Source organism: Rissa tridactyla, chromosome 8 (assembly GCF_028500815.1).
Source record: "Rissa tridactyla isolate bRisTri1 chromosome 8, bRisTri1.patW.cur.20221130, whole genome shotgun sequence".
NCBI classification, from domain to species: Eukaryota; Metazoa; Chordata; class Aves; order Charadriiformes; family Laridae; genus Rissa; species Rissa tridactyla.
The window spans coordinates 3391427-3411793 of NC_071473.1; the positions used below are offsets into that span (position 1 = coordinate 3391427).

General features: G+C 44.3%; 1 protein-coding gene across 2 annotated transcripts in view; it reads right to left on the reverse strand.

Moving 5' to 3' along the window:
• TTYH3 (tweety family member 3) overlaps positions 1-20367 on the reverse strand; it is a 79534-nt gene that overhangs the window by 29127 nt on the left and 30040 nt on the right. For both annotated transcript variants that reach the window (XM_054212041.1, XM_054212040.1), the window contains exons 2-5: positions 9976-10145; positions 2410-2521; positions 1533-1753; positions 623-718 (exon numbers count right to left, since the gene is read on the reverse strand). In XM_054212041.1, the coding sequence (XP_054068016.1) occupies positions 623-718; positions 1533-1753; positions 2410-2521; positions 9976-10145 (599 nt within the window). The remainder of the gene's footprint in view (positions 1-622; positions 719-1532; positions 1754-2409; positions 2522-9975; positions 10146-20367) is intronic.

Here is a 20367-nt window from a genome sequence, read left to right on the forward strand (position 1 = left end):
GCCTGAGCATGGCAGCATTTGCAGTGCTTTTTAGAAATAGACACGCATTAATATCGCGGTACCATGGCAACAAGACTCCTCCTCGTACCCCAACTGTACAAACCACTGCTTGTTCTCAGTTTAAAAACTTCTTCAGGTGTGACAGCCAAAGGTAAACAAGAGCAGATCGTGACACAAAAGGCATGCTACCAGGGTGTGTAGACACATGCAATGCTTATCATCCATTAACATATGCCTTCACAACTGTAGAGAATTAAAGGGAGATTTTTAAAGCCTGTAAATTTAAGGGACAGTTCACATTACTGCCTCCCAGCAAAGAGGCTACCAATGCTGCCCAGCAAAAGGCAGACTGCCCAGATGAGTTTCTCGTCTTCGACGCAAAAGCAATGGACACAAGTACCATCGCATTTTATAGCTCAAAAACCCTCCTGTGAACATCTCTCACGTAGCCCTAATCCTATCCACAGAGCTTGACAAAGTCTCTCTACACTGAGAGGCAAATTTAACTTGCTTAGTCTCGGAAGTTCTTGAAATGAACTCACAAGAGTCTAGAGGTTTAAACTAGCAAGCACTTGCATTCAGCTGACCTTCTTGTATGCACTGCGCCTGGGTCAGGACTTACCCCATAAGAATGGCCCTGGAGTTTCTAATGAGCCCAAAGAGCACCAGCAAACATATCAGGACATGGAAGAGGAGCAGGCCCAGGTAACCCAGCCACCTGCAGAAAAAACAAAACAAAACAAAAAAAACCAACACATAGTCTGCGAAGGAAAACTGGCGTATAAAAGGCACAGATAAAGAAGCTAGGGTGACTCATGGGAAAAACATAGCCCTTCTTTTCTTCAAGTAAAAGCCACCACTAATGATTAACCTCCAGAGAGCTCTGGATATTTGCTGGGTCTGGAATCAAGGTAGGTAAAAGCATTTACACAACACTTTACACAACACAGCACGCACAGTTGTTGAGAACACAACTGGACACCCCCAGGTGAGTGAGGTACAGGCATTGCAGCTTCTTGAACTTCCTAGACATTTGTTAGAAAATGCTTCAGTTATTCCACATGTGTGGACAGAGGTTTCTTTTGTGGAATACACTGGATGCAATCTTTTATTGAAGAAGTTTAATAAAAAGAAATGTAAGGGTGTGGTGTTCCCATATGGAACTAGTTCAGTTTTCCACTCTATTTAGTTAACGTGTCAGACAACAACAATGCACTTGTTAAGACACAAGAGTAGCTATCTCTGTGGCTCATTTTTCCCTTGCTTGTTAGAACACAAGCTATGGATTTTGTACATTGAAAGTAAGTTTCTCTTCAGCTGGTAATAAACACAGTTAAGAAAAATGTTGTTTTCATGCATTTTGATTTAAACTGGATGCAATTTTGCTGTAAGAAACAAGTCAGCTGGGAGGGCCAAGAGCACCTGCAGTAATATATAGAGCCTTTGGCTCAGCCACCCAGAACACGCACGTTATTGCTGCAAAACAGACCAAAACAGATGCTACAACCGCTACCCTACAGCATGCTACGCACCTGTACCAGTCATAGAGGTCAATCTGAATTGCCAGCTCTTCCAGGGACAGCTCTTCATTCTTCCAAAAGGGGATCTCAGTTGTTTTCCTGACCAGATCATCCAAGAGACCTTGCAGTTTCTGGATAACATGCAGGTAGTCCGTCTGCTTCGTGAACATCTCCTCCAAGATGAGCAAGTTTGGTTCCACTGTTTGGTTCAGGGCCACTGTGGTATCTAGTACCTATAGTATGGGAAAGAAAAAGGAAAAGAAAAGAAAAAAAAAAGAAAAACGGAAAAAAGAGAAAAATAATTGAAGGACAGGAAGTCAAGGAAGTAAAAGAGGATTCATCCTTACTAGGAAGTTACAGACAGCTTCCAGATTACCAGTCCTCCATCTTAAGAGGCTCAGACTGCTTACCCTTCAAAAGCAACTTATAAGCATCTATAAAGTAGATTTTGCAAGTAGTCCAATGATGGCAACTCAGCCGAGCCTTTAACACATGGACACATTTCACAGCCATCAGGGTTGCTGAACGATACCATGAAATTAGAGGTAGCACAGCAACAACTGATTCTACTAAAATGATAGATTTTACTAAGAGACATGCCTGCTTTGGCCTGCCTCCTCTTCCGGGTGTGGAAGAGAGCTGATCAGAAGCTGTTTTTAGACCTAGCAAAGAGAAGACTTCATTTAACAAGCTGTGTTTGCTCTGGTATTTTTAGAAGAGCTGAAGAAAGCACCACTCCATTAATGGAAATTTTAGCACATCTCTAAGCCCGGAGACTAACAAAAAAGAAGAGGAGACACAGGCACAGCCAGATTCAAGAGAAGAGGTGCTGAGCAAGTCTGCTCAGCTCCACTCTCCCCATTTGCTAGTGTGTCCCCCTGGCGCTTACCCGGTCTTGGACACCTGCCACGGTGCGGTTTGCATGGCGTAGCGAGTACGTCAGCCGGTGAATACCATCACTGGTCTCTCCATTCCCATAGAAGCCAACAGCAATTCCAGCACTGCAGAGAAAGAAAGCAAGAAAGGGCAGAGTTAAAGCTAAGAGGCAAGCTATGTAACGCATGGCTTACTGCTACAGCACCCTTGGTAGTCACAAAGAAAACTGGGGTAGTCACACTCCTCAGCAACCACTAAAAAAATTCACCTATAAACATTTACCTGTGTTTTCTACACAGCCACTAATTGTTCGCATAGCATCCACTTGCGAAACAGTGGAACACCATCCCTTCTCAATATGTATGTTTCATTTATGGTACAATAATGAGAGTTCAGATCTAGCATTGGCAACCAGAAATCCAGCCAGCCAAGCGGCTCTCCAGTGGCTCCCGCAAGAGCTACCATTGCTGTGCCAGGAGGCACTGCCTTCTCTGGACACGAAATACAGATTGTTTCATGACATCTTTTAAAAAGAAGGACACAAAGAGCTTACATTGACTACTTCCCCATGGTGGTGGTTCCTCCAGACACGTTATCCATGCCCTCTTCTCTACACTCTGAAACATCTATGAACATCATCTATCTTGATTTATCTTCCCATTAGAAGCATTTGTGTCACACTGATTTAGAGTACTGGGAAAGAAGGCTTAATAACTTACTGGGACAAAAGGCTTATTTATTTTTAAAGCGAGTGAATTTCAAGCTTGCAGATACAATTCAACTCCAGCTGCTTAGCAAATTACCACCTATCAGCTGATTTGCCATAACTGTCCACACATATCAGTCTGCCCCAATTATGAAGTACACCATATTAGCTTAAGCCTCACTTAAAGGAGGAAGATCCTGTAAATGAGTTGCAACCAGGAGATTATCTCATGCAAGTCAGCAATACCTCTTCTACTAAGACAACGCTGCAGGAACTCACAGTTCCTCTTCCCAAGCCCATTTTTCCTAATAATAGAGGAGGAAAGAACTTATGAAGGCGTCACACAACTAAACTCAAGGCATTACAGGCCCAAACAAACATTACTAAGACATGAATTTCCTATTCTCATGTCTTATTTAACTTCAGAGCACCCAGGATCTTTTCTGGGAAGGTTCTCAGAACAAGGTTGTGTTTGTGGTAGTGGAAAGGAAGGTGGTAATGGTGGTTTTGGTGTAAATCTAAAGTTATTCTGGATGAAACATTTCAGTTTCTTCACAACAACTTCGTGCTTGGGTTACAGCACTGCCCTCACAGAGTTGGTTTGAAGGAGGAATGAAAGAGGAAGGAAACAAGCCAAACAACAGCTTTCAGGACAAGTAAGCGTAGCGCCTTTGTTTAATAGGAAGGGTCACTAAAGGACGTTAGGCATTCTTCAGCACCATCACCACCCGGCTTGGAAATGAACCCAAGCAGGCAGGTCAGAGTGGGCTTTGCCTAGATAAGAGACCCTTGCACAGATTTGCTCTGGCACATACTTCAATCTGCAGTCCAAACGACTGTTTCTGCTCTTGCTCCTCTCCTGCAAGAGGACAGCATCCATCCATGCTTTCCTGGGCTCATCCACTTCAGAAAAAGTGAGCAGAAAAATACAGTTCACCTGGTTGCATTTCTACTTTCTCCTTATACATACAAGAGATGGAAGCAAAGATCACGCACTGGAAGCGGATCCACTATGAAAATCTGTGTCAGCCTCATGCTTTTTCCAACAATTGAATCTCCATAAATTATAGAGAGCTTGGCCCATAAAAGCCTCCGCTGAAGAGTCTTCCAGGGACAGTAGTCAGACTACCTCATATACAGAAAGAGAGGCAGCAGGTCTGTAACTTTTAATATTTAGTGTTAATGCAAGAAATCAGCATCTTTCTTCATGAACACCGTCCCTCAAACATTTTCCTAATCCAAGTGATGCCGATAATTAGAGCTAGAAAAGCCCCCTGCGTTCCTCCTTAGTTGCAGCTATTACCAGAGCCTGATAACGCATGCCTAGGATGCACAGGGGTGGAGGGGATTACAAAAAACCAACCAAACAAAACCCACACATACCCCTCCCCTTGAACTACGGAGATTCCAGATACAGAGCTATGCCCAGGATAAGGCAACCCAGCATCCCATCCTGGCAATTACAAACCTCTGCCCTGAATTCCCCTTTGTCTTTAACAGAGCAAAAAAATTCACACAGACCCTTTCACTCTCCTGAGCAGCAGAAAACTTTAACAGTTTTTCTCCTATAGACACCAAATAAATTCCAGAACATTCTTGACATTGAATATGCAGATCTGACCCCTTTAATTAGCGAGCGGTTTTTATTCAGCCTGTTACAGCTACTAGAAGCCTATTCTTTCAGCAAAGCCTTGGTAAGTGCCCAAAACCTGCTGCTTGGCTCAGTATTCCCAGCACAATAGCGCTGTTTTGGTGGAAAAGACTCAGAAACAGCACTCTGAAGTAGCAGCAGTCATCTCGTCCTTAAAGGGGCAGCACAGCTAGGTGTATTAGCCAGTTTACCCAAAGGTACCATTTATGAAGTGCCAGTAGCTACTGGCAAGTGACTTGAAAGTCGTTACCCTATGCAAGGCAGAACCACCCCAGCAGCCATCCTCGTAGGCGTCCCATCCATAGGCGTCCCATCCAGCCCTGCACGAACCGAACCGCAGCTTCAGCTGCCCTTAACCCTCTAGGCACAGTCACTACTCCTGAAAGAAAACACTCGAGCGACAGGAACTGGGGTAAAAGCCACTTAATTCAAATAACAAATTCCTCTGGACATGCGTATCACACATTCACTGGAAACTATACGTAAAGCATTAATTATTCCATTACTGCCCAGCAAAAGCCAGCTCTGCATTCACACCTTGTGCCAGCAAGAGCCACTTAACGCAGCCATTCTTTCTCCTAGGAGCAAGCTGTACGGTTTTGTGGCAGTTCCCCCTTCTACCATGCTAGAGAGGGAAGGAAACCATCCCCAAAGCCCAGCCTGGGGGCCGGTGCCCGGCCCCACGCTGGGACTGTGGAGGGGCAGAGCTGAAGGGCAGGCAGCGGGGGAACTGCTGGTGGGGGAAGAGGAGAGAACCACTGCTGTTTAGTTTTCTGTTTGCATTTGGCTTCTTCTAAATCCCAACAGTTGTTTCAAATCCCTGCCTACACACACTGGTATAAGTTGCTATTGTTTAAAGCAGATTTAGAGATTTGCACTAGTTTTTAACTACCTTTTATTTGATTAAAGGGAAACCGAGGGGCTCCTTCTATTTAAGTGCATTCTTTTAATGTAAAAATAGATCAAGTCATCTTAACCCAACAGCGTTAAGCCTGGAGGTCAGGACAAGTCACACGGCTTCTCGCACAAACCCTGGGAGGCTCTGTAGCCTAAGATACAGCAGACCCATCTCCCAGTACAGGATGCCAAAAACATCACCCAATGGGGAAGCCTTCATTTCTATCACGCAGTGTGGATACAAGAACAGCGTTCCTGAATGACACAGCTTTTTTCCACCCTAGCACCCTCTGGAAGATACTCCAACGCATTTTCGACGCTTCTATAGGAAAGTCATCTCCACTTCTGCTATTCTGGCTTCTGTCGCACTCCCCTCCCTAGCGCACACACACCTCTCTCCTCCTGCGTCCACACCGTCCTGTCCTCAGTTCTTCCTCCCGAACCTACCTGTATCAGTCTCCTGTCGCTTCCACCACCCCCATCTCTCCCCGCGTTCCTTCTCATTTGTATTTTTGAATAAATATCTTAAAAATCAATCTTCTACGCCCTCACGGGCCATTTAAAAAGTTGCTCCTGCTGTCCAATACTGCATTTAAAATGCCACTTGGCTACTCAGTCATTTGGGTAAGTTTTAGGAAACTCACTTGCGTTAAGGAAACACTGGACTCCTGAGATTAACACCATCGTCACTGGCACACACCCACAGAAATGCACTAGAGAGAAACGGTACGCTATGCCAGCTCTTCCAAGAGTTCCATGACATGAGCCAGAAGAGCAGCATGCCGTGATACCTACGTATTCCTCCAGATACAATAGTATGACTTAAAGCACTGCAGCTTGTGTACACATACTTCAGTATCACTCTCCAGCAAGACTCAAGAAATTTAAGTCTGGAGCACAGTTTTCCTGCTGTTTATAGGCAAGAATCATGTCTGCTTAGGACACCCCTTGATAAAGAACCAGAAGAGAATAATCAAGTGTAATTCCAAATTAGCTTGCAATATGACCCGTAAAAAAACGTTTCCTGAATTACACGAAGTATATATGACCAGCAGAGTGTTAATCTGATCCAGAGAGCATACACGTGCCTTCTGGTGAAGAGATCCTCCCGTTGTAATACCCACGCAGACACACACACCGAAAACCCCTCTGGGTACCCAGTCACCAGTCTGAAAAGATGAACACTAGCCATTCACATCACATCCTTAGAAATGAATAACCTAACTACACCAAGTCAGCTTTAATTACAGGAACTTCATAAGGAGAGCCCTTTTTAGACTTCGTGTTCTCAGGAGGAATGTTAATTTGTCTGCCTAATTACCACCTTGCACTTTCACGCCAGAGGAAAGCGCTATTACTGACACTTGAGAAAGCAAGTTTTCACCATCTATTTGGACCCGATTTTTTTCAGGTACCTTCTCCATGAAGCTTCCTATCCGCCTTCGGAGCTGAGCTCCCTTCTGGGAGAGTTGGGGTCACCTAACTGATGGATGAGACGATTTATAAGACAACTCCCCATACACAGAAACCGATCAAAACTGGTAAGGAGTAGAAATGAACTAAGTATTCAAGGAATAGTCTAGGCAAATCATTCCTGCAGCTTTGTGGCTAGAGCAACTGGGAAGACTGATTAGAGAGACATTTTGTTGGAGAGGTCCTGTTAACCAGTTACGCCTTCCTGCTGCCTCAGCATTCTCCCTTTCGCTCAGCAGGAAATATCAAGTCATCAGGAAACAGTGATCCATAGTACTCAGCAGGATTCACAGTACAAACAGCCCTCTGGGATTGAGTACTACCTAGACAAGCATCTACTAGGCATGGCTAGACTTAACCAGAGTTAACTAGTTCTCAGCTAGGAAGACAACAGTCCACTTCACGGTACTCAGACAGACCAGACCAGCCACTGTTTGGAATCTCTTGCTGCTTCACCATCCAAGCTCCTTCTCTCCCCTCACATACGGTGGTGCGAACTCCCTCCCGGGTCAGCCTGCCGTCAGGCAGACATTCACAATAGCCTCATTCCCCATCACTCCGAAACACAACAGCATCTGCCGGCCTGGCACTTCTGTTACGTGTAACGCACAGCTAGGATAGGATATATCCAGTGGACTAATCTTTAACTATTGGTATCTAGCTGGGACTTCCTGCTAGCACAGATTAGATTCCTTGCGTGTCAGGAGCCGTATCTGCATTCCCAGCCAGACGCTGAGCACAGAGTGCCAAAGAGGCACCGGTTCAAGTGCAGTGTCACATCCAGCTGCTCTCAGAGGGGCAGAAAACCGACCTCGGCTTTGCAGGAGAGCGGCAGCACTTGTACGGCAGCTCCACTCGCCAGGGATGGTACCAACCTGCCGCCGTCCAACAGAGCCGATCTCAGAGCGCAAATTTAAAACTTAATTAAAAAGGTCGAGACAGATATTCATCCAATATCACTGTAGATTCAGGTAGGATCTTACTTTTAAGGATACTCCTGCATTTAATAGTTGCAAAAACAAATGGTACACCAGGGGTGGAATCCAGTGGTTCACACTTTGAGGAATCTAAGCAGTTTTCCAGCTTGCAGACTTGACTGGGAGTCGCATCAAGTTTACCAGAATTTATACGCTGACCTTCCAACTTTAAATTGTCTCATGCAGGCTCTGGGAGATGTGCAGAATACCTCCACTTTCTACAACTCAAAACAAACAATTATCACACTCTGAGCAGCTGTCTTGGACACATATGCTCCGTAACAATAGCTAACGAGAGCCTGTAGCAGCAGCACAACTATAAATAGCATCAGCTAGAGCTTCTGTAAGAAAGGGTTAGGACCACAGCACTTTCAGTGGATTGGAATGGATGCAGCTGAATCTCTTGAGATCACTAAAGAGAAAGGTGACTGAGGCTGAGATTTCTTCTTCACAAGTTGTTTTCTAGTTTGCTTTCCATTCCAGGCACCTATTTGCAGTCAGCAAAGCACAGAGAAGCTCCCTGCAAAGGCGGCAATGTTTGCTAGTGCACTAGCTCTCCTCCTCAACACTGAGCTCCTGCCTCTACAGGCAGATCCATCCCCAGCTGCTAAACTCACAACATAATGTCTGCTCTGCTGTGTTTGTACCAGTACTTCAGGGGTTTTCTATTCTCTTAAGTATGTGCCTCGAAAGAACAAATACACAAATGCACTAGTAGCACGATCTAGCCCTTGAATAGCTAAACCTGGCCTTCAAGGAACACGCTCACCTCCAAAAAGATCACATACCAGATCCATCACCTATCAGCAGGTTAATACAAAAAGTGAGCCATGAGACACTGCAAAATACAATCGTCTCAGTATGTCCTTCCTGAACAGGGGACTGCTCCCAGACCTGCCAGCCCTGTGGAGGGGCAACTAAGACCACCTGGAGCCTTGGGGAAGAGTAGGACGATGCTCGGAATTGGTAAGAGATGTGGTGCTCAATCTCAGGGCACACATCCATAGAGCTCAGAGCATTTGCTCTGTCCAAGTCAAAACAAACTAAGTCCAAGGCTCCTTCCAGAAGTTTGCAAACATATCCCTGCTTTCAGATGCCCCATCATTAACTTTCTAGGAAATGGGATCCTCATCTGTGCTGACAAAAAAACCCAACAAACCCAAACCAAACCAGCCACAACCCAGAAAACAAACAAAATGTAAAGTTCTCTCTTTTTAACTTCTGCCCATGTTCTCCACTAGTTACTTGATTTTTCTTGTTTTCGGCAACCCTTCTTTTCTCCTCCCCTCCAAAGGCCTTCTATTGCTTAGTCATAACATGAAACGTTGCTGACACTAGCAGCATTACTAGCAACCCTTGGAGATGGCACATTAGTACAGATAATGAAACGCAGCAGTGTCTTACACAGGCTGCAAGATCTGAACGTCCTCTCCAGTCAAACACCAATACATCCAAACCCAAAAGAATAATCTGTGCCTCTTTCTTCCTAATCTACTCTCCCACGTAGTCATTCTTTTTGGACACTAGATTCTAAGAAATCTACATCTAGACCTGATAAATATTTCAACTGTATCCGTCCTATTCAAGTGATAAGCATCTGGGGACACAGTGTCCTTGATTCACCACTTGCGAAGTATCAAGAGCAGGACATTAGCTATTCCTTTCCACATTGCTCAAGCCATTAGGCAGTTCAGCAAGTGGCAGGAAGGAAGAAAATACATTACAGATATTTAAAAAATACATGTACCAAGTGGAAAGAGGGATTACTGCCAACATTGACTGACTGCAGACACAGCATACCCAGTGTGAAAATGCACGCACAGGATACGCCACCCCAAGTACCAGGGAAGATCCCTTTTCGGGCATGGACCATACCTGCACACCAGGGTTGCGATGATGACACACCATGCCGTACAGCAGCAGTCAGCATTTAGATGTTCTTCGCTCTTCCGATGGCGGCAACACAGCCAAAATGAGTAGAACAGGAGAAAGAGCAGGTCCAGAGCAAGGCAGGAAAGAGCGATGCCACCCAACAGCAACAGGGCCTGCGGAAAACAGAGACGGGTGTCACATCCGACCAGGCACAGCCATAGCAGGGGGTGTGAATCAGGGGCCAGATGTCTGAGGGCTCTGCAACAAGACAGTGCTGAAGGCAAACCTTTAAAACAAGTTGTTTTGTGGGTTTTGTATATTTTTTAAATATAAACAGGAGATTTTTAGCCTCACTTCCTCCCTTCTCTGCATCCCACTCAATGAAACCACATTCTGTACCTAAGCAGGAAACAACTGAGCCATTTTGTCTGTCCCAGTCTGCAAACAGCCTAAGCGAAGCAGGGAGGGTTTCCTCTTTACCCCTGATCAGAGGTCAGCAGATTTAAAGAAAAAAAAAAAAAATAAAAAAAAATAGTTCAGCCAGCTGCCTCTATCTGTACAGTTGTTTAATCTTCATGAATAAATATGCAGGCTTATTCATTAGAAATCCAAGTGCATGAGTGGGTTTGAAAGGGGGTGGAATTTATTATACATGCATGAGATTGATTTTAAAAAAATGAATCCCCATGCAATGCTTCTGTTCAAGGTAGACCTAGAATAAATGCTAAATCCCTCCATATACCATCCACATATATAGGTACAACAAACGTGGATGCTACAGACACACTGGCTTGAAGCCGTCACAAGCTGAATTACTGTGTTATACCTATTTCTAGTCAGATGTTCCTGGGAGGAAAGGGAAGCGGTAAGCATTTAATTCCATTCCAATTTCATTTAACTCCATTCCAATTTCTTTTTATTTGGAAAATCCTGGGTGAAACCCAAAAATGCAAAACAATTTTGTTAAGTAAAATATTAATAAAAAAAATTTTAAATCTATTCTAACACCAAATCCAGCCACAGTTTCCCACATGAATGGATGAAGAAGAAGGATGTCATTTTATCCATAAGTTTTTTTGGATGAACCCTTGGTAGTGATGACTAATGCCAACTTGTTAGAAATGACTTAAATATCTGGAAAGGGCCTAAGTCACTTACTGTTGCCTCAAATATCAGGAAGGCAGACACAGATCTGTATCAGCAAACCTAAAACAAAGGTTTGGGTTTTTTAAATCAGTATCTCCTTTCCTCCCCATGTAGAAAGTTCTTAAAGAACATTTATACACTTCCTCCTGATTGAAACAATAACTTCTTCCTGGTCAAAGAAATAAAACAAAGAATGCCGCGATTAAAGTAAGATTCTGAGCAAAACCCGTGACTGTTTCTAACAGGGTCCGGTAGTAACTTGCTCTTCGTAGGCTTTTCTTCCCCTTCTTTCCCCCCAGCCTGCTCCACAGGTACTCCCTGCTGAGTTCTTATCCTGGCAAACTACCCGAGCCACACAACGTAGTCCCCAGCCAAGCAAACGTCAGCCTGCACAGACTGCAGGGCCCATCAGCCACACATAACGGGATTCACGCTAATTAAACTGAACTGCTCCCATCACAGATCCTCCACGCAGCCAGGCGCTCGTTGCTTCCCCAGCCTTGGAAACCCACCCAAAGCCCACCAAGCGCACTGGGATGGGGGGAGCTTACAGGTGCTGCTACCCCAGACTACACAGCAGAAACCCAGTCCCACTGTAGAAAGTGAACTTTGGGATCTTTAACAGAGAGGAGTGGAGCTGGAAGGGAAAAAGCCCCGTCCCCCTTTCCCATGATTACACCAGATGGTGTGCGCGCCGTTTGAGATCCTGAGCAGAAAGGGGCCTTCGAGAGGGAAGCTGCGTTCAGAGCCCCACGTTCTCCCACTTCTGAAGGCTTGCCATGTACGAGCACTCAATACTAATTTAACTAACACATTTGGCATACCAAAGCTCCTTGGGGATATTCTTTATTTTTTAAAGACGTCAGGCTGCTGTAATGCAAAGCTTTCCTGCGCTGCTCGCCTGCACTTCTTTCTTCACACCCTCAACCTTCCTGCAGATGCTAAAAGGCATTGCCGCTGAAAAGAAAAACCCAGCTGAAAACATCCTCCCAGTGACTCTTCATCAGCAAAAAATTCACACTGCAGCTCCAGACGTAGGGAAACAGCCCCCCCCCCCCCCCTTTAAAAGGAAAAAAAGGAAATACTGAAAAGAGGAAAAAGAAACCCAACCAAACTAAAGACTACCATGCAGCAAGCAACCTGAAGTTCTTGACACTTAATATATGCTTTTATTTATGCATCTGGCCAAAAGGACTTGGCTGGCCACTACACCGCGATCTGTGTTTCATTTTCCAGAGAATATTTGTTTTCCATTAATGGATATGTGCCATGACAACAAGTGAAATCATCCAGCAGAGCAGTTATTAATCTTTCTGACTGATGAGTCAGTTTAGGACCCAGAAACTGGCTGGCAGTGAAAGCCTGGTGGCAACCAAAGGCATGCCTGTGCCTGCTCATCGGGATTAAATGACAGTATTTAAAAAAGGGGGGGTTGAGGCTGGGTAAACCCTCAGACATTCTATGCTGCAACAGTAAATCTGGGGCTCGGTTATCCAAGGCCACGTTATCCTGAGTAAATGTAAAATTATGCACTGGGCCTTTTGCCACAGAAGAGCATCAATTCCCCTTCGAACATTTGCTGAGCTATCAGAACCTTTATAGCAAATGATGCATGGACTGCCCTTACAGGAAAATGGAGACAACTTGGAGGAGCAACATTTTACCACTGTGCTGACGCTAATGGCAGAAGTGGAGACAGAGCAGTCCCTGAAAATGAGTGTAAATCCAAGCGGTATCAGCCAGACTGGCAGGAGACGAAGCTACAGCATTAGGAAGCACTTTCAAAATAAAAGTTAATAGCAGTACACAGGGAAGAAACCACGCGCAGCACTGCTAGCATGGAAAGGCACCATGAAACCTGAATACACTCAGTCTTGTGCGGGGACGGTACTCGACAGCCTGCTGCAGCCTTAACAGCCTTTCTCGACTCCAGCATGGTTGCCAGGATTCATAGTATTTACCCTCTCAATGGGAGTAAGAAGCCAAAAAAAGGGCAGAAAATACCGAGGCTCCCACACACAGAGAGGGGCACCATCACTGGGTACGGCAACAACATCTCCTGCAAAAACAGTCAGGGCTGGTTAGCTCTTCCACACGGTGTAAGGGCACCCGCAGGTGCTGATATTAAACCTAAGGACATATGTGTAGACGAGCCTTCAGTTACCACAATCCTTGGTTTCCAAGACCATGCCGTATGTTACCGCGGATCGATTCAACCAATATATTTGTCTACTGGATGAAAAATTTCTATACCAGACAGCTGGTTTCAGCTCTCAGACCGCAAGTTCCAAACTGCGATCCACAGCATTCGTTACCTGAATGTACCTCTGATCACTGTGGCCCTGGAAGGCTAATTTTAGCCACTGAAGCTACACTTAAGGGGATGTATATTCCACCCCTTCCTACATATAGTCACAAAGAGAAGTGAGAGATAACATGAGAAATGGATATACAAGATACATTTGAGTGCGTTTCCTTAGAAGGGAAAGCCTAAATGAAGCCACAAAGCGCTGTAACGCAGGAGGTAAACGCCGGGTTGCGTTCACCTAAGCGTCAAGGTTTAGTGCTGCCTTAAGTGCTGTTTGTTGGTCACTCAACTGCACAGAGGAGTGTTGGCTTAGGGACAGACACCTCCTCACACCGTCACCTCCCCTCTGCCATGAAGGTTACTCGTCACAAGAAGTCCTGGCAGCAGAAAACGTTTAGAAAGTTAATTCCAAATACACACGGGCTCAGAATAATCCATGTGTTTATTAAATACGAGTTTTACCCATCTCAAGCTATCCAACTTCCAGCTGCCACATTCTTTAGACATTAACTGTACTAAGAGCAGCACGGTGTAGTGAGCAGCTCTTCACATGGAATAGATGATGGCTATTTCTGGATAGCACTACTATTTTATTACTAGTTAGAAAGTCCACTAAAACCTCATTAAGAAACTTGAGAGCAAAGCTCAAGCCTTCAGGTGGTTTCTGAAAAGCATGCAGTTTCCCTTTTCATCTTCCATCAATAATTTTAAAGTTATTTCATCTTAAAACTTCATAATTTCAACCCACAGGACAAAATAGCTACAGCTTTTGAGCATCTCAACAACACAGCTGTCTTAATCATTGCCAGATCGAGAACTGTTTATAGTTTTACCTTAAAGTCAGCTTTTGCCAAAAGAAAGCTTTCCACTGAATATGCAACTAATGTTCCTTCTGGATTTCCATGCAGCGACTTGAGATTGTGATAATAAAACAGAGAGAAGAGGTTAAAGGAGTGTGGGAAGAGAAAAACGTTCACCCAGAAGAACAAATGAAGCAAACTGGGCTGCTGCCAAAGGAGCACTCATCTCTATTTATTCCATGAAGGACGGAAGTCTTCTTAGCAAGAAAAGAAACTGCTGTGGGATAGTGTCATGCCTACACTACTTCCTACACCGGTTTTTTGCAGACTTCATGACATGTCTAAGAAGCTTACGTACCCATAGATAAGTAAGTATGCCCTACCAAACTGACTTTTTTTGGCAACACAAGGAACACACTCTGACCCACTCATCAACTTGCTCTGAACAAGCTGTATGTTCAGAGACTCAATTTTCATTTCTGAAAAATGCTGTATGTGGCGTTTGTTGAGATACTTAAGCGTCTCAGGATGTCATTCATCCCACAGCCTCTACAGAAGGATGCAGGCTTTGGTAGGGAATGCAGCCAACCGTGTATTGGCAAATGTAATGTGGGGGGAGGATGTGGAAACCACTGCTGATCTCAGCACTAAACCATCCATATCTCCTCTGCCTGGGGGACAGGCCTTCCCAGGCCAATTACTGTACTCAAGACAGTAAAGGAACAAGGCTGGGCAGGAAACGTGCTGTGGAAGAGGCTTTTCCCACGGTACCGAGATGTATTCTCCTTCGTGAGGGATCCCTCCGCAGCATGGCAGAGCACCATGGATACAGAGGACAGGTTCCACCTTTTAATGTCCTTATACAGACATCTCCCAGAGAAAGCACGCTGTACAGGAGTGCAGGAGATAGATATATATTTATATATTTAGGGCAAGTCCACACTAGAGCAAGCAATATAGGCCAACACTTTGCCTTTAGCTTTTCTTGGCAATTGGCTTTCCTTTCTGGAAAAGAGAAAATGCCAAGGATTATGTCATGCTTTTTTTTTTTTTTTTTTTAAAATCACCTGAAGACAATACAGCAGACGCATTAGAATAAAACAGATCCACAGCTGAAACATCTCCTAGCACGTCTATTTAACCAAGTTGGTTAAATAAACAGGCTAGCTTCCTCAATGCTGAAGCTCGCTGCACAGGGAAGGGCATTCCACAGATAATTGGTATTAGAGCTGTGAACTAAAGCCACTTTAATTACAAATGAGTGTTCACACAGGGTTTTAGTGTAGTTTAACTAGAATGGCCTTAATTCAGTGTAGTTTAATTCACTTCAGTGCATTTAAAGTGGTTTAACTAATCTGCTTTGAATTTATTCCTCCAGTTAATTCAGATTAATTTCTCAAGTGCCCTTGTGCAGGCAACGACTGAAAACAAGGCTAGGTTGATTAAAGATTCATCATTTCCTCCATATGAACATTCTGACCCCTTATTTCATAAGTAAAGACTTTCAAGGCTGCCTTTATATTTGGTCCAATTTACAGAAGCCACCAGTGCAGAGGCCGAAAAGACACAACCTTGCCAATACTCGGTTTATTGCAGGATCTAACAAGCAACACAATCATTGCCAGAGTTTTGAGAGCTGTGGTTAAACAATATATAGCACAGGTACATCTGCACACCTCAGCTCCCACAGGTTACATGGGGGCAGGTGCTAGAATTCATCAGAGCATCTCCTATCGCAAAACAGAGGTGGAAAGCATGGAGTAGAAAGGATTTACTTAACAATTCAGTTGGATTTTTTTTTTTCTGCCCACAAATGCAGATCTAAGACGTGCTAATCAGCAGTGAACACTGGAGTCCTATTGGGTTGAAGTCAAATAACAATCCATTTATTCCCTTAGCTGTTACCAACTCAGCAATCTCCATCTTGCACAGCAAGGAAGCGTTCCCAGAGGTAAGGGGGTCCTCTAAATTGGATGTTCTTATCCCTAGTTTCTCCATAATGCTGGCTGAAAGCCTCTATGCACTACAGCGATGAAAAGAATGAGACACTCACCAAATTCAGTTTCCACTGACAGGTCCCCACAGACTAAATCTTTATTAAATGAGGCTTAGCTCAGAACTGGCAGCTTGTCAAATGAGCATTCTCGCTGAAAAGGCGGATTTCCTTTCTGGGGATTCTGCAAATTCCCTTGCAGGGCTCTAAAAAACACACCATGGACGCATCAGTGTTCATGCAGGTCTTTGCCCCAAATCCCAGACCAGCAAAATGTGTAAGGAATCCTCTTGGGAACAGGCCTTCAGCTTCAGAAGTTTACTCCTTCCTAGTATTCCCAGTTGGACAAAGTTAAAAACACTAGTTAACTTTGTTTAGAGGCAAGAATCAGATAAATATTTGGAATATTGAGGTGAAGGATAGCTGGAAGAATCCAGCGGGTGTTGTGCACTGCTTATGTCCATGCGGAGCTTCCCCATAGCAGATCTGCCCAATTTCACCAGACATTCCTTTCCCACGACAGATTAGCTCTCACATTCCCATCTGACAGTGACTCCTCTACTCGAGGTCCTTTAGAAGCAGCTTTATTTCCTTGGTTAGAAAGCTGTATCATCCATTAAAGTCTTAAACCACAATCTCCTCACAAGGTAATTTTCCAGCAAACTGGATAATGGAAAGAAACCCCACGCTATAAAGGAAGTATGAATTTAATGCTCCTACCACTCAGGGACAAGCAAGCACTGCCCGCGTTACCTGGCTGAAGCCCAAGGGCTGTGTAAATTCCCATGCCAAGACAATTCCCCATCCCCATCCCCGCAGCGGGAGCTCAGCTATGCTCCTGCTGGCCTGGAGCTCCCCGAAGGCAAGACGTGGCACTGCCAAGCTGCCTGTTGCACGCAGGCAGGGACCAGGGTACACTCGCCCAGCCCAGCACGTGAGCTAGGCAGCACTAGTGTATATATATAAAAAAAAAAAAAAAAAAAAAAGAAAGAAAGAAAAAAAAAGCAGGAAATGCTTAGGCCTGAAGCCCAGTGACTTAATCCAATTTCCATCCTTTTTCCCTTCCCCCTCCTGCAACGTGGGCTCTCAGAGACAATGCATTTCATTTAGAGAGGAAAAAAAATCCCTCCTATGTGCCTATCCTTACACACTATCAAGCAAAGGGCTGGGACATCGCATTTTTTTTTTTAATCTATCTCTGCTGACCATGCATGCTTGGAGTAGATGCCAACCTCAAGGATTTTCTTTCAAGACTCCAGCTGTAAGGAGTCTGTGCTCTACTGCAGGCCACCAGCTCTCTTTAGTTGTTGCTGTTTCTTATTAGATATGGTTTGAAACCCAAGTATTCATACTGCTCCTGTGAATTTCGAGAGTTCTCCACAAAGACAGGATCTTTCAGTAGAAATGATTACATGCATCATCTACGAGTCTCCTGTTCCTCTGTAGGACCAAAACCCTGTCCTTTCCAGGACCGGATAGGTAACGACATGATACTGGTTAAGATTAAATGCTGTATTTAAGCTCACAGCAGCTTTCTCGATCTTCATCATCTCCTCTTTAACCACCCAACCAAATCGGAAGAGATCAGCCACTACAGAGTTTGAAGACACTGAGCTCAGCCCTCAGCTGCATACACCATGCAGTACCACCTTAGGAGGCAGCCACCAGCCCGCTTTGGGAGAGGCTTTCACATGCCATTTCTATTTGGAAGAGGATAAACAAGGCATTAGGGAGGGAGAGGAAGGAAAATGGAAACAAGCAGAGCCACCCCTAAGTGGAACAGAAAACAAAAACTTGTCCAATTTGTGGAAACTTTCCCCAAAGGAACATCAACCCATCAACACGGTCAACCCATCCCACCATCAGGGACGGCAGTGTTTCCATAAGCATGACCGCCGTATGTAATGTGGTTCTGCTCACTTCTGCCATTGTTTTTGCATTATTTGAACTTGCTGGACTGTTTTCAGTGGTTCAATATCACATCACATGCATTAGTTCAGAAGTTTTGCCAGGCAGAGAGGATTTGTTCAAGTTTCGTAGCAGCGTATGCAGTCAGTTGCATAGGATGCAAGCACAGACGTTCAGCACAAGCATTCTGCCTCTCACTATACTTTCCTGGCATCTTCTCTCTGCAGCTCGTGACTTGCAGACATACCAAAGCAGCTGAGGAAGAAAACAGTTCGAGTATGGCCACTTCTCGTCTACCCCAAGTGATAAAAAAACCCACCCTGATTTTCCAAATTTGTCTCCAAAATTTCCACATGAAAGAAGTTCATTTTAAGAGAAGATATTTTTAACCACTACACTTGGACTGAAGTGATTCTGGAAAGCCAAGGCAGGCTGCCTTTCATGGTTTTCCACTACGGGACCATGCACGGTGCCTCATTCCCTTCGCAACACCACTGCAACTTTCCGCCACCAGTAATTTTGGTGGGATTAACCCGGATTTAGTAAGGCTTGCTGATCAGGCCCAAAGAGGTAGGGAAGCTCATTGGCTTTGGGGAGAAGTGCAACAACAGGACTGATAGAAGCAGAAACTTTACCTCGGTTCCCAAGCACTGCGTGCAAATAACATAGTGCAATGCCTGCTCGGACCTACCAATCTCATTTTTAAGGAGACTATTCAGGGTAGAGCAATGATTTATGGCAAGACTCATAACTGATATGCACAGAATATTAAATACCTTTTTTTTTATTTTATTTTTTAAATCAGATATCCCTGGAAACAAGGAATTGGTACTTGCAATCAGGGTTATGAGAGTGTCTTGAGTGTACCACAGGAACACAGAAAGTATGAAGAAACCAGAGAGATGAAAAAATTTAAGACAAACGTCAAAAACATGATCATTGCTTGGCCAATGGGGTCGTGTCCTTCACTCGTCTGCAGAACAATGTCTTGTCCAGAAAATTCTCAATGGCAGCATCTCTGCAGGCAACATTTTAATCCCATTTGTGTCTTAGGAGTTTTTGTGCCATGCGTCTACTGCTGCACGCTATAAACTCAAGCATAACATTTGCTGCATTGAACCACAAAAGTGATGCAGAATAATTTGAGAGAGAGTCCAAATTGGAATGGAAACTCCAACATCAAATTGTAACTAATGTTAGACTTGAAAGGTGCCTGCTGACATTTATAGAACTTGTTTCATGTCATTAGCACCATGAAGAGATCTTTTTCTAAACAGGAGCTATTAGGAAAACGTTTGAGCCACAGTAAGAAGCTCTAGCACACACTTTGGCATTTAGAGGTACCCGCGTTTAAAAAAAAAAAAAATAATTAGGAGGAAGAGAGATACTTTCTGGCCAAGATAACAAATCCACCGCAAATGGCTTTATAAACTGCTTCTATTAGGAGTGAATGGACAGGAAGGTAAGTTGCTAAAATTGGGCTTCTGCATTTATGTGTCATTGATGGGAATGGGTTAGATCAGTAAGTGTCTAATGGAGATCCATGTCCAGTTTGTGCTCAGTTTGCTACCTGAACCCAATCTTCAGAATCAAAAGGGAGGCGTTTGGAACAACAAAAAATAGCAACAATTAAAAAGTGGGGCACTGCATTTCCATTGATATTGGCCTCATTCAGCTTTACCAGCATTTATCTACGCAACTAAAGCAGGCAAAATGGCTGTTTACACAGCAAAAACAGTGTAGTTCATAATACACACTAAGCCTACTACAAGGTGAGAGAAATAGCACTTTCGATTACATTAGCAAATTACTCAGGACTAGCTGCCCTGATGGCTGACCTCTGGGAGGGGATAAAGAGCAAAATCAAAGGCAAACTGCCCTACATCTTTCAAAAGTCACAGCCCTTTGTGCTACAGCTAGCAGTCCATATGACATCTTCCTTAAAATAATTTGTATTTGAAGCCAGCTTTAATGCAGTATGTCAGTCATGTGGAGAGGCCGTGAAGAACTGGAAAGGGGTGATATCCCACAGGGATACCTTCTGTAAGTTGGGGAAGGAGGAACACAGACCTCTGACCTGTCTACTGACTGCGGATCTGAAGCGACCTCCTTGCACAAACAATGCAAACATGCCATTTAACTGCCAGGGACAAACAAGTGCAACGCTTCTCACCATAAATTCACTCCAAACTTCCTCGTTGAAGACTACTACAGTCAGGATTTAAAAAAAAAAAAAACAA